Raw genomic sequence first — 22344 nt, 5'->3', positions numbered from 1 at the left:
CTCCATGTTGATTGCTGCGGAACCGTATTGTGCACATCTTTTCGATTAGTTTTCGTCACCGGCGTGTCGGAAAAGGATTGCGGGTGTGCGTCACGTAGGAGCGGATAAGCACCTTTCTGTAGTGGGGACGCATTTGAATCGATTTATGAAGCGAAGGAGTTACGCATTTAAACTCTTAAAGTTGTGGATAGTAGTTCTCGTGGACCGATTCTTACTGTTATTTCGCCGTGCTCTTTTGCCGTGACGCTCTGAAAACTTAATGGCCGAACGGAGCCGCGCTGGAGTTTGCAATTTATTTGCCCACAGTGTCCGTTATTTTGTCTGTCAGCAAAAACGTTCCAGGGATGCATTGTTGCTGTTCGGTTCGGTGGCGGGCTGGGATAAGTTTTTTTAAACGCTGACGATAAGTAATTTATTACTGTGCACAGCGCTCTCTAGTCTCAATGTGGGGCTCTGCATTTCAGCCGAGCGACTGCTGAAACAGCAATCGAATAAATCGCCAACGTTGTCAGCTTTAGAGCGACGGCAGCGATGAGGCTAAGGTCCGCAGGTACACGGTTTGATGCAGCAGTTAAGAAACCTTTGAAAGAAGAGGGCATCCTTTTATCGTTACGGTTTGTTGGACACTGCAACACTTTATAAAGGCTAATTTAGTTTAATTCCATTTCAATGGGGCTTCAATGATGTCAATATTTATTTACGTTTAATGGGCAGGAAACCATAAATATTGGAACAAATTAGACAAAGGAAAACGTATGTTCAAACTAATAAATGTGACATTCTCCACGAGTGTATAATGGAGACGCCTGGTGCTTTAAAAACCTTTTCATCTCTGGCCTTGGCGCTACTCTTGGCATATTATAGAAAATTTGTATATCCAAGAAAATGGCTAATCTCATTGTTCAAAACCTAAAGGAACCTTCAGTAAGTGGCTTAGCAACATTCGAAGTAAACGTTAAAATCTCCGACACTCGCGGAGCTCGCGAGTGACTCACGGAGCATCGCAAAGGACCACGTGCCGTGACGGAACTCTCGCTTTGTTTACAATGCCCGAGCCACGCGAACCATGTGCTCGGTCGGCATCCTTTCGTCCTTCTTCGTGGCACGATTATGTTCGCGCATTCGTCAGTCGGTCGGGTACCGATCGGCCGAAGGACATTCCAGCGTCGCTGAGATGTAATCGCGTCGAGCCAAAGTCAGCAGTTGACAGTTAATGGCCGGATGATGAGCGTCGTTTCGAGCACGGTCGCCGTCGAAGTCTCAAGCTGTAATGTTGTAGAGCGGTTGTTCGGTTCCATCTACGGTTTGCTTTGAGTGCGCGTGAAACTAGGCACGAGATAGTCCTGTATTTTGTATTTACTGCAGAGTATACAGGATACTTAAAATTCACTTTTGCTAGTGTGGTCGCTAATCATGAAGTGAAGTTTTGGCGAACGATCATGTGAGGATCGCTTAAAAGTGTATGTGTATAGCAAGCTTTCCCTAAAATAGCTTTCCGTGTTATCATACATTTACCGAGTGTTTCCATGATGATTCCGCGTGTTTTTCGGATCAATTATGTTACCACATAGTGGAGCAGCGTCGCAATACTTTAACATAGGTTATTTGAAAGCATTAAAAGTACTTCACGAAAAGTAAAACACAATTCAACGGCAGCTTCGCTAAATCCATCGGTGGTTACTGATAGTATTTCTGGTAAAAGATGAAACTATTTAGCGGATGGATCATGGATATACGGCTGTTTGTTCTCCTTTCACTGATCGCAATGATCGGTAAGTATTACGCTGCTCAACACCAAGCTTCTTGTGTTTCGGTTAAGGTTTTCTAGCAAAATTCTCCACATGCTTAAAGAGAGGCAAACTGTTTGCGTTTCATTCTCCTTCCGTTCACCTACTTTATTACACTTTGATTCGATTACAAACGATTACAGGACGCCCAAAACCGATTACATTTATGTCAAGACAAGCAACCTGTCGCCTCACCGGTGGCTGCCAAGATGCCGGGTGCATCTTCCGAACGAAACTCGAACGGTGTCTTCAATTACTTAACAGCAATTTTCCCAGCGGTTGGCCCCATACCATCGATCCGTGGGGCCATCGAGGCGCTCCAGGATCCTGGTGTGCCTTCTGGTTCGGTGCACGATTGGCAATCCCGATATCGATGACGCTGCTCTGCCGTGAAAGTAATTTAATAACTTGCTTCCACGGCAAGCCACTTGCTTTCCGAGCGCCCGCGGGGAAGCCTGCCGGGCGGTTGATAACAATGATGATCTGCCAATCGGTTGCAAATCGGTGCACGACGGAGGAGCGTTCTCCACATCGCCTAGCTTGCCCTCCCACCAGGATGGGGCAACCGGCAATAACGACAAAATGAAATAATCTTGATGAACTCGTTTCACCAACCGCAAGACATCGCTCGCGGACTATCGCCAGTGGATTATCCTCCTCACCATCTGCCACGAACGACCGACGTCGTCGTCGAGGACGACGATGTTCTTCGTCCATTCTGCTTGCGAGAAGCGGCAGCAGAGCAGAAGAGCAGTGCCGGAGAACTCGGCGCTCCGGCTTCTTATCATAATCCGCCGGATCTACGACACGACAGAGCCGGAATGCTTGAGAAAAGCATTCCACCGTTCTCGGCGAGCGTCCGGCGGGCACGGTGGGCAATTAAATCGGAAGCCTCGGTGGCCCTTGGGTGGAAAAGCTTGCCTTTCGGTTTAAGTTTCCGCCGGCATTGAGGGTGGATTGCAAATACGCTTACTCATCCGAAGGCCCCGGATACCGCGTGATGCATTCCTTCAATCCGACGTGGCGTCGTGCCTGTGCACCGTGCTCCGTGGAGTGTCTGAGTCATTCCTGTGTCGGTCGGTGTGTGCGCACCATTCTCAGGCATTCTGGAGACTATTTTCGCTGAAGTCACGCTGTGGTCAGTAACGGCCAAGTCAGCGGTGGTGGGAGAGCTGTGGTGTTCCACTCCGGAACAGATGTGGCCAATTCCTGTCCAACATTGCCGTGGAAGTCTTGCTCGAGACGATGACGTCGTCGTCTGCGTGTGGACGGTCTGCTCCCGATGCAATTCTTCAGTCTCCGTTCAGCGTACTACTTTATCAAATGCGGATGCCGGGCGCTTCTGGGAAGGGCTTGGAAAGAATGTTCTCCATTCGTTTCGCACGTGCCGCATTTTGATACTCTGTCAGCTTCTCGCTTTTTTTTTGTCCGGCATTGGATATTATCGGGTGTGTAATGCTGGATCCAAGCTATCCAAGGAGCTGCTGCTGCTTCGGTTCACGCCGGTGAAGCACTTGGCGAAGCAGCTATCAGTGCCTTTCTTTGTCGCGACCGTTTCTGACTTCCATCTCTGTTTCATCGATTCGCCGAACCGATAGTGAAGTGGCGACCGTCAGACTATGGTAGCCATGTTTCCGTCGCGTTTGGTGACAGTTTTACACAGCAGAGAGTGCCTGTTTGGATGGACAGCGCGACGGTGGAGCAAATTTATCCATTACGTGGCGTCAGTCTTGAAAGAGGACCAACTCGGACCAATTCATTAGCTTGCCTGTTTAGTGTGTGAGCCGAAGAAAACAGTTAGCCATGGCTAGAGGTGCGTTTTTTCTCTCACCGGGCCATGGTAGCAGATGTCGCCGAACTTCACCATGGCTTCGTTGCTATAGTGATGGTTGCCCAAAGTTACTAGGATAACAGCAGCTGTTACATTGGCACAGTTCTGAGAGTCGTTTAAAGTAGTGTTTTTTTTGTGGCCGAAAGCGTATAACACACGAAAAAACAGCAGACTGAAGACGTTTCGTTTGAGTTTATTTATTGTATTTCAAAATACTTTATTTCTATTTTCAGTTTGATCGATCGTGGACGCTAAGTAATTTTACGAACGATAATACGAGTGTTATATTTCGATTCCGGATTTACATTTTACACACTTGATTGACAATGATGGTCAAATATGGCTGATGATGGATAATTTATACGCGAGCCCCAAAGAGAAGATGGGCCAGACATGTTGTTGGCAGGACGTGGGATATTGTAATGATTTACACATAACTCACCTCAGATTTCGTGGAAATCCCTTTCAAGCAGAAGCTACCTTTTCGTTTTCGGAATGCACTCGACCATCTGCTGCGGAACCCACCCTCGTGTAGGTGATGCGAGATCCCTCCAGTAGTCGGTAGCTATAAATATGCGGTGGTTGGATCGGCGGATCTTCGCTGGTATTCAATCTGGTACCGGGAATCGATCAGTTCGTTATGAATGTGAACAGGCAATGTGGGACCCGGTGTCAATCGAATGAAAAATTAATGGTTCGCCTATTTTTGGCCTCATTTTCTATTGCGTCGCCGCACGAATGGTTCGCTGATTCGCTGTGTACACAGGCACAGCGGAGAATGATGCCAGAAGCTGTTCAGGAGGCCACCCCCGTTAAATCTTCCCCCCCCCCAGAAGCCGTGGGCTTTTCCAAACCGGATCCGGAAAGGTAGTGAAATGAAAACCGAAATCGGACTCGATTTGTGTGGAACGCAGAAAATCTTGAAGTTATCATAGGCGCCGGGTCTCGAACCGATTTTAAATGTAGGCCGAACCTCGGGGCGGAATAGATTGATTTTGAGGCCGGAATTGTTGAGGCCAAAAGTGTGTGCGCCCGCCAAAGGACGAAGCAAAAGGTTGAAAGACATTTCGCATAATTAAATGATTGAGTATGTTTATGAGGATCGAAGCTGACGAGGGTAGCAATCGTTTGAGAGCGAAGTGCGAAGGAAATTACCAAAGGGCGGGACATGCCGGCCATGTTTGATTGATGGAGTGCTCTTGAGCACTGCCATCGCACACGTAACAAAGAACGGGAAGATTTGCTCCGCGCGGATAAGCATTGTGGTTGCATGCCAGAGTCGGTTCTTCAAAGGTACTCCGCGTGGTGTCAATTTAGGCATAGTTGTTCATCGTATTCTCCATTTAATCATAATTGTTTTAAAGTATTGTAGATAGCAAAACCGCCATTACAGCCTAAATTGCTCCATTGATTCTATTAAGGATGAAAGAACAGTGTTTCTGCTCCCGCACAAAAGCTTTAATTAGTGTATCCGGGCCGGGCCGAACAATTGATCGCATCTTCGGAGTGAAATATTTGTACGAAGCACATTAGCGCCGTGTAAACATAAATCTTTTCACCCCAATACGTGCGAAATTCACCCTCGCCACCGGATGGGCCTCTTTGTGGGTGCTTTCGATCCGGCTGTAATCCATCGTTAGCCCACTTCACGAGCGAAATATATTAACCTCCCACGGCGGTACCTTTATTCCGTGGACTGGCCCGAGGAGCGCACGGATCGGAAATGGGTTGCATACCTTTCGGGTGGTAGTACAAAGAATCTCGATGCGCCAGTTAGTCAGCAGGCGGCCAAGTACCGGTATCAGCGTCAAAGGTAGTCGATCAAAGGTTCATTCGCGAATTCCGCACCGACCGGGAGCTCGTACATAAATTTACACCCAGCTGGGGCCATCGTTTCCGCGCTGGTTTCCTATTGCTATTTCCGGTTTCATCGCTACTGCAACCCGTGCGTGCCCGCGTTGGTTCCGCATTAGACCGGAATGTGACCGACAAGGATGAGCCGTAAGCAATCGACGCGGGACGGGCATATGTTTCCCTCGGCCGGATATGGGGGCCGTGAATGCAACAGAAACTCAATTTATGTTGATTGAAGTGTTTACGAGTGTTGGCGAGGCGTGCGTGTGTGTTTGGTGTGGCCTATTCTGGAGCAAAAAAAGCGGACAAAAATTTGTTTGATTTACCGTACGACCGTGCCGCGCAGAAAGACGTGTGAATGGGCCTCGCCCTTGATTGAAGCTGTAAATTAGTGCCAAAAGAAATTAATTTACTATTGATGAATAATTGAATTACGAGCAAAGTTGGGAGGAAAAAAAAGGCAGCTCGTGTAGTCGTGGGCGTTCGATGGGGAAGTTCGATGTTTTATGTACCACGCTCCGTTCGTTTCGATCCATCGATCCGCTGGCTTCACAGTTCCGTGAATTGCGTTTCGTTTTCCGGTGTCCTGTGAACGACATCCTGTTTATTTCCATCACCAGCGGCTATCATCTTGCGCCCCCCGTGACTCACCAAGCGAAACCAGTTCTGCTATAAATTTTTCTAACCTAGCATTTCCTGTCTGCATTCCTACAAAGTCCCTACTCTGCTAGAAACCCGACAGCTCCTGCTCTATTTAACACTCCGTACTCCGGGGAACCATCCTGAACGAACGCGAAGGCGTTGGTTTCTTTCGGCCCGAAGGTTGCCCGAAGACTCGAAAATCGGCATCCGCCGACAGCCAAGGTCTGGCCGGGTTGGGCCGCACAAAAAGCAAGGAAGGAAGCGGCAGCCAAAGTGTTTATATTTCAATTTGAGCATTTCTGCCCAGAACTTCTGTGCGCATTCCGGCGCATCCCGAACCGATTATGTTTGCATCCGAACATTTTTCACCGCGGCCCCACGGACACGGACCAGATGGTCAATGGATGGATGGGTGTGCAGCCGGTGGCCGCCGGCGGATGCAGCGAAGGAAGTGCAAAAACAACTCGAGCGAAATGAACACATTCCTTCTTGGGGTTCTTGGGGCTACCAAGAAAGGCTTCCGGCGGCGAGCGCTTTCCCGAAGGAGTTTTGTTATTCAACCCAAGGTTTTGCCGCCATCGCTGCTCCCGCTGCCGCTGGTGCCGCTGCTGGTTGTGCTTTCGGTTTTTCGCGATTTGCTTAAATTCAATTACACGGCCACCGAAACGTGCCCGAGGCGTCCCTTGGCTGGATGCATTTGATGGTGGCGCGAGCTGCCGGGTTTCTTATGGCAGAAAGAAACTTGCCACAGTGGCGCAGGGGTTCTGGGAAGACAGCGGAACGCCAAAGAAGTCGGTTATCTGTAACAGGAAAACGGGTACTAGTGGCAATAGAAGGGCACAGCGGGGCGAATTTACATCGTGCGAAATGGGAAATAAAACTATAAAATGTTGTAACCATTCAGGGAAAAGTTTACCTCTTTTATATTATTCCTCTTGGTCGGTCTTAAGCCTCTGTGGAGCCATCCCGGTTGCAAGGGAATGTGTTGTTCAAACTGAAGAAAAGATTTCTTTTAAAGATCCAAATTTAAACAACCGATAACGGTTAATCGATCACTTTACTCACTTTATTCTTTTCACATTCAAATGAATCGTACAATTTTACCCAATGTGCAAACCCATCTCCGAGCATCGCTATTGAATTTCCACTTTTCGGCCAACAGAGGTTTGGCCACAGAGACGGTGAACGGTCACCGAAACGAGTGGACTCGAAAGAAGGCCGATAAATAACCGGTCGACGGGACTGGCGTTTCTGCCAAAAAGGCCACACAACCCGTGGCCAAAGAAAGTGTTCCGTTTACAACGAGTGCTTCGGAGCATCGCAGGAATGCAACAAATCGACTGCCGACACCTGATGCAGTGACCGAGAGAAAGAGAGATATAGCGAAAGAAGACGGCTCTGGCAAGTCCGAAAAAAAATCCTTGGAAAACCCCGACCGCCAGTGGTTCGAAAGGGCGGCATTTAAGCAATCCGGCAGAGCGGCACGAGCGAAATCTAATTTAAATTAATTTAAATTCACTTCAGACCCATTTTTCGTGGCCCACAACACCGTGCACCGGCCGCCCGCCCGCTGCAGTCCGGTGCAAACTTGGAGCTGTATTTAAGCGTGTTCCGAAATGACCCTCCAATAAGCGGAAAGCGCAATGCAGTGATGGGGAAAATTTATCTCCTCACCATAAAACGCTCCTGATTCGCCGTGGCCGACTTTTCGGAGCGTCCTTCATTTATTGCCTTCCAGTGGCCAAAACCCTTAGCTTAGACCGACCGGTGGTAAACCATATGCTGGCGGGTTGACGGATACGGCGAATGGGGGAATGTCGTTAAAGCGACAAACTTCAGAGAGTAGCTAATCCTTGTCTCGGGGCGATGGGGACTCACGAAGCACGTACTGATTGGTAACGGTGAAATGAGGGATTTAATGAAAAGCCACTTGGTCCTTGCCTGCGGAATCGTCATAGGATTGAACCAATTCGAATTGGAACGCGTCTGCTGGAAAGCAATAGTTTGGAAGTCTCTAAGGGTACTTTGGAATTTGCGTCACTTTAGTGGTCTTTAGATGAAATCTTCACACACTGACGAAATTCTGCAGCTTTCACTTCCATTAGATCGTTGATTGAGAGCCGAATACATCTCCTCGGTGGGCTCCATTTTTCATCCGAATGAACTGTTGAAGCAAATCAATAAAACAAATTGGTGTTGTCGAAAACCCGCCAAAAACAGCGTTCGGTGTAACCGATGTGTAGCAGTAATTTACCTTCTTTCTTCCGCACACTGACGCTAATAATTTTCTACATTCAATTTATTCCGCCTCCGGCGGGTGCCCCGTGAGAACGTGCAATGGGAACGAACGCTGGCGAAGGTGAATAAATATGCTAGCCAAGCGTTAAACCGTGGAATAATTGTAAAACGCGAGCACACCGCACCGTTTGCCACGCTGATTAATGTTCGATCGAAGGGAAAAGCAATGGGCGGTTGGTCTATTTTTTTTGGTGCGCTTACATTGCGCTTGCGTTTCGTGTTCGAAATACCGTTTTGCGGTTTGCGATCGGCACATAAATGAGCTTCCGGTCGAACCTCCTTTAAACTTCATTAAACTCCGCACGGACGGCACCACGTCCGTCCGTCGCAAAAGGAACATCAAACCCCGGTCAACACTCGATGCACGCCACGCCGTGCGAGTTGCATATGCTTTTCGTAAGCCATTCTTCGCCACCGCCGCCTGATGTATGCTTATCAATTTCTCATCTTAATAGACTTTTCAGGGAACTCTCTCGCTCGGCGAAGTTTCCATTCTGTTTCAGTTCGGCGGCGGCGGTTCGAAAAAACGCGTCCCGTTCTTCGCCACGAGCACGAAATTCACTTTCGATCAACTTAAACCGACCACAGGACCGTACGTAACGGGCGACCGACCATTTGGCAGCCGTTTCGTCTATTCGGTTCGCCCGCCGGTAGTCGATATGCGCCGCACGTACACACGTTGTTGTGCCAAAGTTTAGCCAAACCCCCCTTTAGGTTGGTGGCCGCAAAAAGGGGCCGGGGGAATGTTTTATGTTGTTGCCGCGTGCCACGGTGTGTTGTTTCCGTCCGCTGGGTGTCGTGCTTTATGTTATGTTTGGTGAATTCGTGCCCGGGTTTAGCTTTTATCGTTACACTTCCGGAAGTGGCCTGCCGGAACATGAATCGGGTGGAGATCGAATCGATGCACCGAACGTTGCAACGGCGGAAGCGGTTGGCGTTATTGACATTTTGGAGGATTTGTTTTTATTCGCTGCAGCAACTGTTGGTGGCCGTAAGGTTCATTGTGTTACAATGCGAACTTCATTATATAGAAAACAGCTTCGACGTCAAATAATCAGTGAGCAAGGATCATAATTGCTTGGCCGACTTATGAGATATAGGACACTTTACACTGGCTCGCAATTGAAGTTTGAGCTTCACGACTTCATTACAGTTATTGTCATTCTATCAATGTTTGTTTGTTTAAAAGAATTAAAATGTATTTCATCACTTGTATCGAGTAATAATTACTCACCGAAATAGGTTTTATTTGGTTTTTTATTATTTAGCATACCCATTTTTATGCTGCAGACGTGTTTGCACAAAGAACACGTATTCGCCCCATTAATCACCGATAGAGCAAACATCGGTGCACCATTTTCGATTGGTGGCCGATTTTTTTTATTTACCCTCCTGCAGAGGAAATGATTTGTTGAGCCAACAACAACAACGACGACTACACAGTGGGGGCCACAGGGGAGGGCAACATCAAACCGTAAACAGCTCATTTGGGTGCACTAATAAATATTCATGGCTGTGTGTGTTTCGATCCATTAAAACGGGCGACAATCGATCCGCCCATTAATCGGCCGTTCCCTATTAATGAACTCGTCGACTCCGTTGGCTCCGGTGCGCAGTTGTAAATTCGCAAAAGTAAATCCTAAAAATAGTCCCGGAGGCAGGACAGAAATGAGTGAGTTCGCTGCGCGGTTCACGAAGTCCGTCACGAACGAAAGCAAGGGCGGAACACATAATCACGTTGACAAAACAAACATCGTTCTTTATGCATTGTGGTGGCCCCATTTTCGGTTCCCGGTTCTCCGGGCAGGGTTCTCGAAGCGATGAGCGGTAAATATTTATCATCGATAAGAAAAATTGGCACCGTGGGAAATGAATTTTCCACCGTCCCCATGCCAAGATGCACAGCCGACGGGTCGGGTTGGGTCGGGTTGCCGTAGAAGCTACTGTTCCCTCGGCACGCTCGGCTCGGGCTTGCAGGGGCCACCGGAGTGCAGTTGCTCGAGTGTGATGGAAAGTAATCATCGTTTTCCTTTCTTCGTAAGCCGTAAGAAAAACGAAAAGATGAGAAGCATCCTGGCAGAGAGTCATATTGATGAGTGTACCTTTTTTTTCGCCGCCAGCAGTTGTTGATTCAATGAAGTGCTAGGAATCGTGTGGCAAGCAGCGTGCCGTCGAGTTGTTGTTGACTGCAAACGTTGCCAGGTTGAAGGACCAGGATTCCGGGGCTGTAACGTAAAAAAACGAAGGCTTCGATTGAAGGCTCTCAGCAAATGTTGCGAGGTGAATTAAGTTTAACTTGTTTTGCGTAAGATAAGCGTTTAATTGAATGCGTCGCTTAAGTGGAACCGCCTGGCCGTGCGCTTCCTCAAAACCGTGTGGCCGTTATATCGAGATGAGGAAAGTTTTTGTTCCAAAAGTATGCGCCTCTGTCTGGGGTCGGGAAATCCTTCCGTGATCCTGTTGACCGAGCCAGACGTATGCTCCAAAGTTTATGTTGCCCTCGGGAGCATGTGGAGCGCGTTTGCAGCAGGACAGGTTGACATGATAAAGTTGGCCCGAAAGAGTAAAGACTCTCACCGGTGTGTGCTTGAACGGTCTTGATGTGTTTGTTTATCTTGAGCGGAAAAGAAACGAGAGTCGGGCAATAATTGCATTAGCCTAGGCCATTAGCCTTCACGGAGCCACCAACGAGGCGCTTTGATCGTATGGAGCGCGTACCATAGACGCGTGTATGCGTTTGACTAGAAGAAACTTTACCTGCTGTTTATCCGACGGCCGGACGGAACTGAAACCGACAGGAGTTCGGATGGAGTTTCTGCAATGTGTAGAGAACGGGAAAAAAGTACAACAAAACTGTGGAGTTTCTATTTTTGGTGCCAGCAAAAGATGTAACTGAACTTTCCGCTAAACATATTACATTAAATTGTTGACTCCCAACAGAGCACACAAACTAGAATTTATCAACTCTTTGATGAAGCTTTTGCGCTGTGTGCCCTAATCATCGTTGGTATGCCAAAGCTTGGACCTGAAAAGGATGGCAGCTACTGTGTTCCAGAGCGACCTCTGTGCAAGAGACGACCGATCCGGAGCGGATTGACATTTTGGGTAGGAACTTCGCCCTTCTAAGCCCGATTCGCATAACTATGCTGCAATATCGATTGTTTGCAAGTCATCGACAGCAGGGCTTTCGAGAGAAAGAAAGTTCATTAGCCAGAAGTTTGGAGGCCCAGCCCGGCCCGGTTGATGGGTCCAACCGATCGGGTGGTCAAAAATGCCGGGTTGGTGGGCTAGGAAAAGTTCCGGAACAGCTTTGAAGTACATCCTGGATCCTTGCCCGGGCCGGGTGAACGGATCTTTGAATTTTTCAATCATCCGACCACAAACATAGTTATGGTTACGGAAACGGTCCACAAGCGGTGGCCTTCCGTCCCGGCATGACGCTGTATGTATGTGTGTGTGTGTGTACACACCGAGTAAGCGAGAGCACATTAATCTAATTCATCCACAGTGCCTTTGAAGGCACAGGGCACACAGCGGAGCCAGGGACGGCCAGGGAGCCAAGGATAATCTTTCATGTGGTTTCGAAAATTTCCCAGCCCATTCTCTGTTCGGGTCCTTCCCACCTGAGCTGTGTACGATTTGGGGGGGAAAACTTCGACCATAGAAGCTAGCAACCACACTGCTAACCTCGAGCTCGGGGGCCGGCAAACGGATGACCGCGCTGTGTGTACGTGCGTGTGTGTGTAGTTTATCGAAACCATGAGGAACCTCGAGGAGTGCGCTCGAGCAACGATGAACGATAGCGAAATATGATTGATATCTTCGTTTTGTGGGTTTGCTAATGCTTGGCGTTATGCTCCGCTGCGCAATCGGGTGCTGGTGTTCGATCTTTACAGCACTAAAAAGAGAGCGAAAGAGAGAGAGCGAGAGAGCACAAAACAAAATGCCCGGTAATCGATAAACTTAAAAACCATTTATCAACATTGACTGCTAATATCCTGTCAGTAACCGTAGCGAAATAGCAAATTGAATTCAACTCGTGATCGTGATCCACCGCGGTCTACCCTTTCCGCAGCACGGAACCCCGATGGCCAATGAAACGGAAACGAAACTTTGAAAGGTTCGAGCGTAAAACAAATGGCGCACTTCCTTCTCGGGCTCGGGCTCATGGTGTGCTTCGTTTTTACTCCACTCGTAAATCAAGCCTTCAGCAGCCGGCCGGAGTTAGTTTTCCGAGCCGTGCTCAAGGGTTGTCGCTGCCAAAGTTTTGCCGGTTAAGTAATCAGAACCAGCGATTAACAATCGAAATGATGGCACTAATCCGGTCGGCCACTCCTTCTGGCGCCGGTGATTGAATATTAAAACACAATAACATTCCCTTTTTCCCGGAACATATTTTTAATCAATTCTCACTACCTAATCAGCGGAAGAAGACAGACTTCCCGGGACCTCGGGAAGAAAAACATATTTCAATTGGAACGCATCCAGCGGCCGAGCGACGCGCTGGAGCGTGCCCAAAGTCCGCGAGGTCCGAGCACACCAAATTACTCCAAAATGCCTATAAATCTTGGCGAAAAACACATAAATTCTTGCGATAAACGGCGTGCCCCCGGGAGCGGAACGGGTCGTTGTCGAGTGCCTTAAGTCGATTCGATTCATTTGCTGATTTGCATGCTCCAGCAGCAACCGAGAGAGCGGAAGGCGCGGCTCCTTGGCCGTACCGGGCGCAGCTGCTATCACCGAGTTCATCCATTAATTTATCTGCCGCTCCTGCCGGGACTGCTGCAGTGAGTGGCGTGAGTCTCGGAAAACTATAGAAGTCGCGCCATCGATACGGGAAGTTGAGGCGTCAAGTTGCTTTCGCAAGTCGCTTTTTCTGCGTCCGCTCGGGTCGCTGGGTGTGAGTTTTCTTAGGGCGTAAAAGTTGGAAAGTCGTCCTCCGAAGCAGTGTGCACCCCACCGCGGTGGCAGAACTGGCGCTGTAAGTACACTTCGCCGGGTACTCCGCCGCACTCCGGACCGAGCCCCTTGACGGTGCCGTAAGGATAATGGCTTTTTAAGCTCATAGTTAAGGCTCATGTTGTTTTTGTTCCGCTCGGTCTTCTTCGCGCTCTCTCTCTCTCTCTCTCTCTCCCTTCGTTCGCTCTTCTTCTAAGTTCTCGTTGACCCAAATCTCCGATACTTTTAACATGTTAACTTTCATCTAGCCGGTAAGCCCGAAGGCACCGGGCCCGAAGATGCTAAAAGGATGCTGCCGAGTGTGTTGAAGCAGCTTGCGCCATCGCGAACCCCGATGCCGATGGGATAATGTTCCGTTAATGATCGAAAGTTTTGTGTGCCAAAAAACGGAAACCGGAAAATGGGCACCGGAACACCCTGGGCACACGGGCACCGGCACAAATCGAGTGCCAAATCGAGCAGAACAGTTTACACTCTCGCGACCCCCCCGTCCCCGTGGTGGTTCTGGTGGCCGCGGTCGATACTCGTCGCCGACATGTTTCTTCCGGTGGTCAGCAGAACGGAATTGTCACCCAGGAGGCCCGCAGGAGCAAATGTCGGGACCCATAAAGAGGGCCGCTTTATGGTCGCTGTTCGCTACATATTTTATCCATTTCTTGGCCCACCGAACGGAACCGAACACTCGACCCAGTTGTTGGGCGGGGTCCAAGTGAAAGTTGCCACCGACGGAAATCCGGCAGCGTGGCAGGCCGCTCGAGTAAGATTCGCAAAGGCGCCATTATCGGTTGGCCCTTTCCGATGACGTTTCCTGACGTCCTCGGGGCGCGATTATTGTCATGTGCGCCCGGATTTATGCGACCAATCGCCCAGCGCTCAAGGGTGCAACATGTTGGGATCACTCGTAATTGGCAGCGTCATTTTGTGTCGAAGGCGGGACCAGATTTGATTCCGTCTGGTCTGGGTGTGGGGAGCTGGTAATTGAGACCGGCCGCATCTAGTGAAAGACAAACTTCTTGTTCGCGCAAAAGCCGCTACAAATGGCCGGTGCAGCCGACTTCGGGGGAGATTTTAGTTTCAACGGCGCAAAACCTGCTCCCAGCACCAGACGTGCCCTTCGCTTGATGGGCGCGTTCCAAGGGTTGGTCCGCCATCCGCCGGCTACATTGTGTTCTCGTGTTTGTTTTTGCCCCAGGCGCACCATATTGCTTCGGCTGCTAAAACGTGGCGGGACGAGCGAGAAAAATGGCCTCTACAAACAAGTGACCAGTCGATTAAAAACAGACTTTCGCCATCGAATTGGCGTAACAGTAAAATTTAATTACTTTCCAACGGTGTGTAATTACACTTGAAACGGGGCTGGCAAAAACAGTCGGCCGCGTTCTTTATGGGGTTCCACGTTTTGATAGTTGAAGAATTAGGGGGGGATCCGAGGAGTTACCGGGGCCGCCGCTACTGCCACCGTGAACACGATCCCGGGAGCTAATGAGAACTTTGTTACATTGATTGCGGCCAAAGTTTTGCTGTCGTTGTGTGTTTTTTGGTTGAATTGCTTAAAGCGTTCCGAAAGTCTGGCCACCAATGCATTTGGGAATGCCATAGGCACCTGGCCTGCAACGTCCTGACTGTGGGGGTAGCATTAAGGGTAGCTTTTCCGGAGGGTTCTGGTGGTCAGCCGAGTCGTGGTTCTAAAATCTGACTAAAAATCAATGAAAAGTTGGAATTTTACGTATGGAAGGTTTCAGGATTACTTCAGGATGCCAAGTAATTGTGGTTAGCATTTGGCTGTGGAAGGCCTGGCTGTGGGTAATTAAATGGATGCAACTGCAAAGAAAGTTCGATTTATGGATTAATTAAAGGGGTCAAATAAATTGCCAACGAAATGTTTATTCTGTTCATCACGCCCTAGAGATACTGTGTTCCGGAAGAGGATCCCACATATTCATCGTGTTCGAGTCATCATTTTCAGGTTGATTTAAAAGTGCGCCATCTGCCCTTCGACGGAACAGTTGACTTCGATCGCCGCAGCCGCGCCACACGGTTCCCTGTCCGACCACTAACCCCGCTTCGGTGCTCCCGGTTGTGATCCGTTTCAGATCTCGTCATCACGCTGAAGGACGTGCGCGTGAGCGTTCCGGTTGCCATCCGGCGGGGCGATAATGCAAATTTGATCTGCCATTACGACATGGAGGGCGCCGAGCTGTACTCCGTCAAGTGGTACAAGGGCAAGCGGGAGTTTTTCCGCTACACACCCAAGGAAATTCCCGCCCTCAAATCGTTCGCCGTCGCCGGCCTCACGGTGGAGGTAAGTGCTAGTGCAGACGCGCTCAACCGGAAGCGGAAGCTCTAAGCAGTGGTTCGTCAGAGTGGCAGCCACCGTGGCTGAAATGCATCTGGCGTGAGGATGACTGCTGCTACTGCTGATGACGGTGATGGCGGTCGTTTTCTTATCCGAACGAACGAGAACGGAACGAGCTGCAAAGTTGCCATCACACCGAGTCACGCCATTTTGTAACGCAACGCGGATTATAATTATCATTTCTTTGTTGAGCCGCTTGGGCGGCGGTCCTGCGGCCTGCGATCTGACTTCGGTTCGGGTTTTAAGGTGCGCCCACCGCCCAGACAGCCCACCGGCCCACTGATTAACGATGCAGAATCGACTCGAGACCAGTGGAGGCACTCGCGGTGCGGCAGACAATTAGTGGCAGTTTCCGGAAATCGGGTTATGGCAGCGACCGCCATGACCTGGTTTGCGCGGTCCGCAATTCGCATTCGCATTGGGAACGGGTGTGCTAAATTTGTGATTCCATTTACCGCCGAACTGGTTCCATCTTTCGGTGTGATTGATGCTCTTTTCCTAATTAATGTCTCAGGCAGTGCGACGGGTGTTCTTGGCGCTGATTACACGCCACCGCCGGGAGTCGTTCACTTATTCACTCGATCGGGGCCGCAAAAACGCCTTCGGCAGACTTACTTCGCGGGCGATTGGCGATAGAGTGCAATTGTTTGATGTTCCCATTTGCGGATGAATGCAATTAGGGTTTGGGGTGCTCGGCGATATGGCGCTCTGTCCATTTACATACCTGATGAATGGGGCCAGTAAATGTTATTTATCGACTAGCCGGTCTGGGGGAGGTCCAATAAAGGTTCAACTTTTCACTTGCAGCGCCCTCTATCGAACGGAAGCCACATCACGCTGGTCGGCGTCGAATCGGGCGCTTCCGGGAAGTACAGCTGCGAGGTGTCGGCCGACCTGCCCTCGTTCGACACGATGATCGTTTCCAGCGAGATGGAGGTGGTCGGTAAGTGTGGCCAGGAAGCACCACCCCGCGGTCCTCCATTCGGATCGCTCACTTACGACGTGTTGTTCTTCTCTCCGCAGACACTCCTTCGACGAAGCCACTAATTACCGGCATCAAACCGTTCTACCGGATAGGTGATGTGGTGGCCGGCAACTGCACGTCCTACAACTCGAAGCCAGCCGCCAACCTGACCTGGCTGCTGGATGACAAAAAGGTACGGCGGGCGGCCTCGGGCCACAGGACTCGGTTCCGATCGCCGGGTTGTCTTACTTTTTGAGCCGTCCCACGGAGAGTGACGTCCTCGGGGCCATTTCCGGCGTGGGGATCGGAAATTCAATCAACATGGGAAATCGTTTCATGTATTTAATTAAAACTTTAATCCTTCGAAATATCACTCTACGCTCGCCGACGTCGACAAATCCCTGTCATCACTGGCTCTGTCTGGCTGGCAGGCTGGCAGAGAGCGAGACACATAGAAAAAGAGAGAGCGAGAGAGAGCGACACGCTGTTGGCGTGTTGTAAGGCACCAACTGGCAACACTGAGGGGATTTCGAAGTTTCGACGGACCGGTGCTGCCGGTTCGTAGCAATAGCAATAGTAATTCCGGCCAGCATTACGAATCCAAATCCCACCGTAAGCCAGCTACAGTTTGTGGGGCCAGTTTGTATTTTATTTACACCATAAACTTGTCATTTCCTTCTTACATGTTGCGCTGTGGTGCCTTTGGGCTCTGATGAGTTCCGGTTGTCGGTGGGCGGGCAAACACAACGCCCCTACAGGTAGTAGGAGGGAGTGCGGGTCTGTGTCCTGGAAGATGCTTTTCGCTCGACCGGTCTGTTTGCTTCAACTGTCCGCTCCGGTTGGATAATCGTTGTTCCCAAGCCCGACTGCCAGGGAGTTTCCTGCTGACCCGTTGAACACCCCGGGCGGAGGGGGGCAGGAAAGTCACTGGCTGTCCGTCGGGACGAAGACACAAGGCGCCCTGAGTTGAGTACCGCTTCGAGCTATGGCTTTTAAGTAGCTAGCGTTGTAGAGGGCTAGTTGAGAAAGGATTCTATGTTTAAGTATTTGACCATCCTGGACAGCCGGACACGCTCCAGGCGGTCCGAGGCGGACGGTAATGGAATGTTCTATTCCCGGCCCGGGATTGTGGGACGGTTGCTAACGCTTCAGCTGCAGCACACAGTCCACAGATTGGACCCAGATTTATCGTGTTCAATCATAAGTTTGATTGAAAGGATTGATTGATGTATTGCCATAATTTGTCCCCGGGAAAGATTTGGCCCCGCGCAAGATATGATATTTCGATCGAGGATTATGTGGGGAATTGTAGAAAATATGCGGTGCATTGAAACCATCGTCCGTTGCAGGTGAATGCATCGTACACCGTGCAGTACCCGGTCTACAGGGACCCTCGCAGTGGCCTCGACACGTCGACGTTAGGAATATTTTATCACCTTTCGCACTACTTCATGGGTCGCAGCAAGCTTAAGGTGAGTACGGAGCGCTCGATGTTTGTGATGGTTCCCTCTTTCATGTTAAAAATAACCCGCAGTCGGAAACGATGTTCCCAGCCAAAACGATGTTAAGGAACTGTTTACCACTTTCCAAGTGTGGCTTCGCGATTCCGGGAGCGGGCCGGAACACTTGTTTGCCAGAAATAAACACTGAACGAAGCGCTGCCGTCTGGGAGCAACAACAAACGGCAGCCTTGTGTAGCGGATGACAAGTTGTTGCCAGAGTTTGCTATGATTTTTCACTTTCATCTCCCGCCGGAAACGTCGGTGATTGGCTTCGGAGTGGTGCTTCGAATTTTTGCTCTTTTAATATTTAAATGGTGGCGCAACCTCACGCACTGGATAAATAGTCGCTTCGGCGAAAAGCGTGCCAAACGCTCGAAGGCGGTTCCTTTGCTTCATCCCAGTCCAGAGACAAGTTCCTTCCGGGAACACGGCCGACGACACGGTTTACATTGGCGTAGTCGATGAAGCGTTCGCTGGTTTATTAGTGAAAAAGTTTCAACTCGTTAGTCTGTCGATTGGTTCCGACAAAATGTGAGCCTTCTGGTGTCACTTCCGTCCCGAGCCGCGGACTCGTCCCTGCTCATTTTCATTCTTTCTTCCTCTCTTCTTCTTCTACGATCCGCAGTTCAGCTGCGTGGCGAAAATTCACGACGTGTACGAGCAGCGTGTCGATCGGTGGGCGGAAGATGAACGGCCAAAGTTGATGATGGCCTCGGCCGCTCCGGTGGGCCCGAATCCCGTCAACTACGTCCACACGAGCTACGACCAGTCGTCGGCGTCTTCCTATCACCATCACGACGGCAGTGACTTTGACAATCAGAACAGCGACGCCTACATGACGCACATACAAGGTAATGTTGGGTGGAATGAGTTATTATTGAGCCTTTTGGTACTTGCTTTTGGTACTTTAATTTAATTCGGCAAAGAAATAATTTAATTGGAAACTTTCGTACCTACCACTTAAGCGAACTTAATTTTTGAGTGGGTTCCAGTTAATATGTTTCGGTTACGCTAATCTTGTTAAAAGCTGCAAACATTCACGTTAGACTCGAAAATTGCATAATAAAAATTGCATGATACTTCCACCGTGAAGGCATTTAAGCTACGCGTCTTCACGAACGACTCGTGCCGTCCGGTGGTGTCCTCGGTCAGCATAACAATTCTCAGCTTGTTTATCGTTCATCCTTGCCATCTAACATCCTGCCGATGCCGGACGTACCACTGCACGGAAGCACGGAGGCCCCACAACTCGCTGACCCCTCCCCATGTTTTAAGTCGGCATAAAAAGAAAATGTTATTACGTGGCTTGCGTAAACATCTTTCCCGGACCCGGAAACCCGGTGTCATGCCAACGAATGTTTTGTAGCTTCATTGTCGCTCCGAGCTTCCGCTTTTAGCTCACTTACGAAAACAAGTTGCATACGCAGCAAAACGGTCGCTGCACACGCTGCAGGTGGATGCATAAACCTCAGTTTATTGCTTGCGATTCATGCAGCGTAGTGATGGGGCACTTCTCTTTGTACCAAAGCCAGGTTCCAGAGGTCTCGCTGAGAGCGGTCTTTTTGGGGTCATTATTATTCGTCATGCTTCGACACCTGTAGGTCCGGTTTTTGGTTACCGAGAAGTGCCTTCAACCATTGTCCGGTACGTAGTTTCCCCGGCTCCATTGGCTTTGCCGTTGGCAGGTTAGTAGTTTGGCAAATGACTTGTTGCTTCGAAAACTAATAATTTGCCACAAGAAAGCCAACTTCACGTCACGTCAGACTGGCTGGCTCTTGTTTCCCTAGTCCATAGCGCATAAACTGTTTATGGCCACAATATTGCACGCTAATTATCGCCCAATCATGATATTCAACTTCTGACATTGATAAGTGGAATTTTGATAACGAGTGTAACTTTTCTTTGAACCATCAAATATTGATGGCTAAATAAATACGGCCTACAGCATATTGCCATGTTAGTATTTCTTAGAATGAATGTTTCAATGAGGACATGTGGCCGATCGGCCCAGCAATTATTGCATTATTTATCAACTCGGTTCGGATCGATGAGAGGCGGCTCGTGATTTAAAATATCGATTCTCCCCGATGCTCGCGGGGTGCATGCGTGCTGTTGCATGAAGTTGTCTTTGTGATGCCACTCATCAATTACCGCCGGGCCTATCGAGAGGTTGTTGACGTTGACAAAATCCACTGAAACCAATCGATATTATCGCCCCGAGCCACAAGGTGCCATTCCCGCGATGGAGGGAGTTCGGATTTTGTTTTTACGGTGTTCATAAACGGTGCCATTCTTTCACGTCATCCCATCAGACCCGTTACAGCCGATGGCACCGGCAGGCCGGAAAATGTCCATCACCGGACCGGAGGCGCAAGGCGGGCCAACATTTGCGTATCCATTACTACGGAGACTACGCTGGTCCCCCAGCAGCACCAGCAATCGACGGAAATGGGCCGCATCACGGGTCACCCGTCATCGCCTGTGATTCTCGGTTCGAAAGTTGGCCTTTCATGAGTCAGCCGACCGGCTTTTCCAACATGAAACGTTGGCATGTCGTCCGGGCCGCCCCGCAACAGCGCGGCAGAGGGCTGAACTTTGGCTGCCACTGAACTATCCTGTTGCCGTGCGGCGAACTTTTAGTGTAATGATTTTCATATTTGCCCGTTCGCCCCCCTTGAAATGCCATGTTGACAGCATATTGCAAACCGAATGTGAGGCTGCGGTGCGCCGAATGATTAGAAAAGTGCGCCACAATATTCGCGAACCGCCGAACCGGGCACCAAACTGAAAGGTTGGGCTCAGCGACGTCAGGGCGGTTAAAATTCCCAAAAGTCAAAAGTGATTTGAAACGAGATGTCGACCGGATGGTAATAAAATACCGCCACTATTGGGACGCTGGAATTGGGCCACAAAAATTCGGCTGGTTCGGTCAGCGTAGCTTCGAGTGGCACGATCTGAAAATGGTACAACTTGTCATGCCAAAATTCGCCAAAATATTTTATGATTGCATTATGTTTGTTTTTGACGCTGTAAACTCCAAATTGAATGTAGTTTTTTGGTTCAGAATATTGTTTTGTATCATCCATTGGTGCGAATCGGTCATCGGTCAATATTGATGTGACGGGGAATTTATTTCAATAGAAGCGCTACAGTTAGTTTCCGTTGGCTATCAGTCCAATGTATCGAAGAACGATTCCAACGATTGAAACCAACTCAAAAACCTTTTATATCCGACGAGATCCTGAATATTTCTCCGATGCTGAATTGACAATCCGAGCATTTATTAGTGGCTTGGTATCTTCTGGCCTTATTATTATCAACATTATTCTCCTGCATTTTTGACATCTATTCCACTAAATTGTAATGAAAATATTTGTTCTGTACAGTACATTTGGCTTAATATCCGATCCACTGATCGCTGTTCCCGGTTCATAGCCCCGGTTTCGAGTCGCATCTCACGATTTGTTGCTCTCACTCACTGATGCCTGTCCGTGCACTTCCCGAATTTCCCTCCACAGGAGACATGTCCTCTACGGCATCCAGCCTGGGTCGGCGCACGGTACGGATCCCGGGTCGTTCAGCCTGCCGGCCGCTGGCGGTCGCCCTGCAAATAGTGTTTTCCGTGCTGTCGGCGGTTGCCTTCACGAGTTTCGTCTCCAGCAGTGGCCAGTTAGTGGAGGGCCACCGTCGCCTACCATTGCCGTTCGACCTTTCGGTGGCCATCTGAATTGACGGTCCGGACCAGCCTTTGCGCCACCCTTTCCGTGCGGTTGACGAGAGGTTTCCGTTTTCCGCTTTCCCCGACATCCCTCGCGGCCGCGACGTGCCCCGGGCGGCCCGCTTGGCCCAAATACTAACCCAACCGGAAGCTGCCGGAGCGCTGTTTTTCGTTCCCCGGGCCAGGGCCCGGACGTCTGTGACAAAAAAGAGCTTACGAAGCGCCAAGCCAATGGAATGTCTGTCAGTCGGTGAGTGTGAGTGTGGATCCCCCGCCATTTCCCCGGGGACAGGAGATTGTTTTCGTCCAATGTAAATACGGTTCGCCAGTTGCACCGAATTGTCATTAAATAAAAAAATAGATGAAACGAAACGGTGCGGTGCGGTGGAGCCACATTGCGCGACGCGGATGCAGTTGAACCGGAACACACGCG

At 49.7% G+C, this 22344-nt stretch overlaps 1 protein-coding gene across 1 annotated transcript; it reads left to right on the top strand.

Moving 5' to 3' along the window:
• The first annotated feature begins 1765 nt into the window (after positions 1-1765).
• Positions 1766-21920, top strand: LOC128271111 (uncharacterized). Its single transcript, XM_053008548.1, has 7 exons — positions 1766-1772; positions 15465-15673; positions 16535-16670; positions 16751-16884; positions 18041-18163; positions 18819-19044; positions 21712-21920. The coding sequence occupies exons 1-7, from the start codon at positions 1766-1768 to the stop codon at positions 21918-21920; spliced, it is 1044 nt and encodes a 347-aa protein (XP_052864508.1).
• The last annotated feature ends 424 nt before the right edge of the window (positions 21921-22344 follow it).

The sequence above is a fragment of the Anopheles cruzii genome, chromosome 3, assembly GCF_943734635.1.
Source record: "Anopheles cruzii chromosome 3, idAnoCruzAS_RS32_06, whole genome shotgun sequence".
Lineage (NCBI taxonomy): Eukaryota > Metazoa > Arthropoda > Insecta > Diptera > Culicidae > Anopheles > Anopheles cruzii.
Note: the sequence above shows the minus strand (reverse complement) of the source record. Positions and strands in the feature narration are given on the sequence as shown.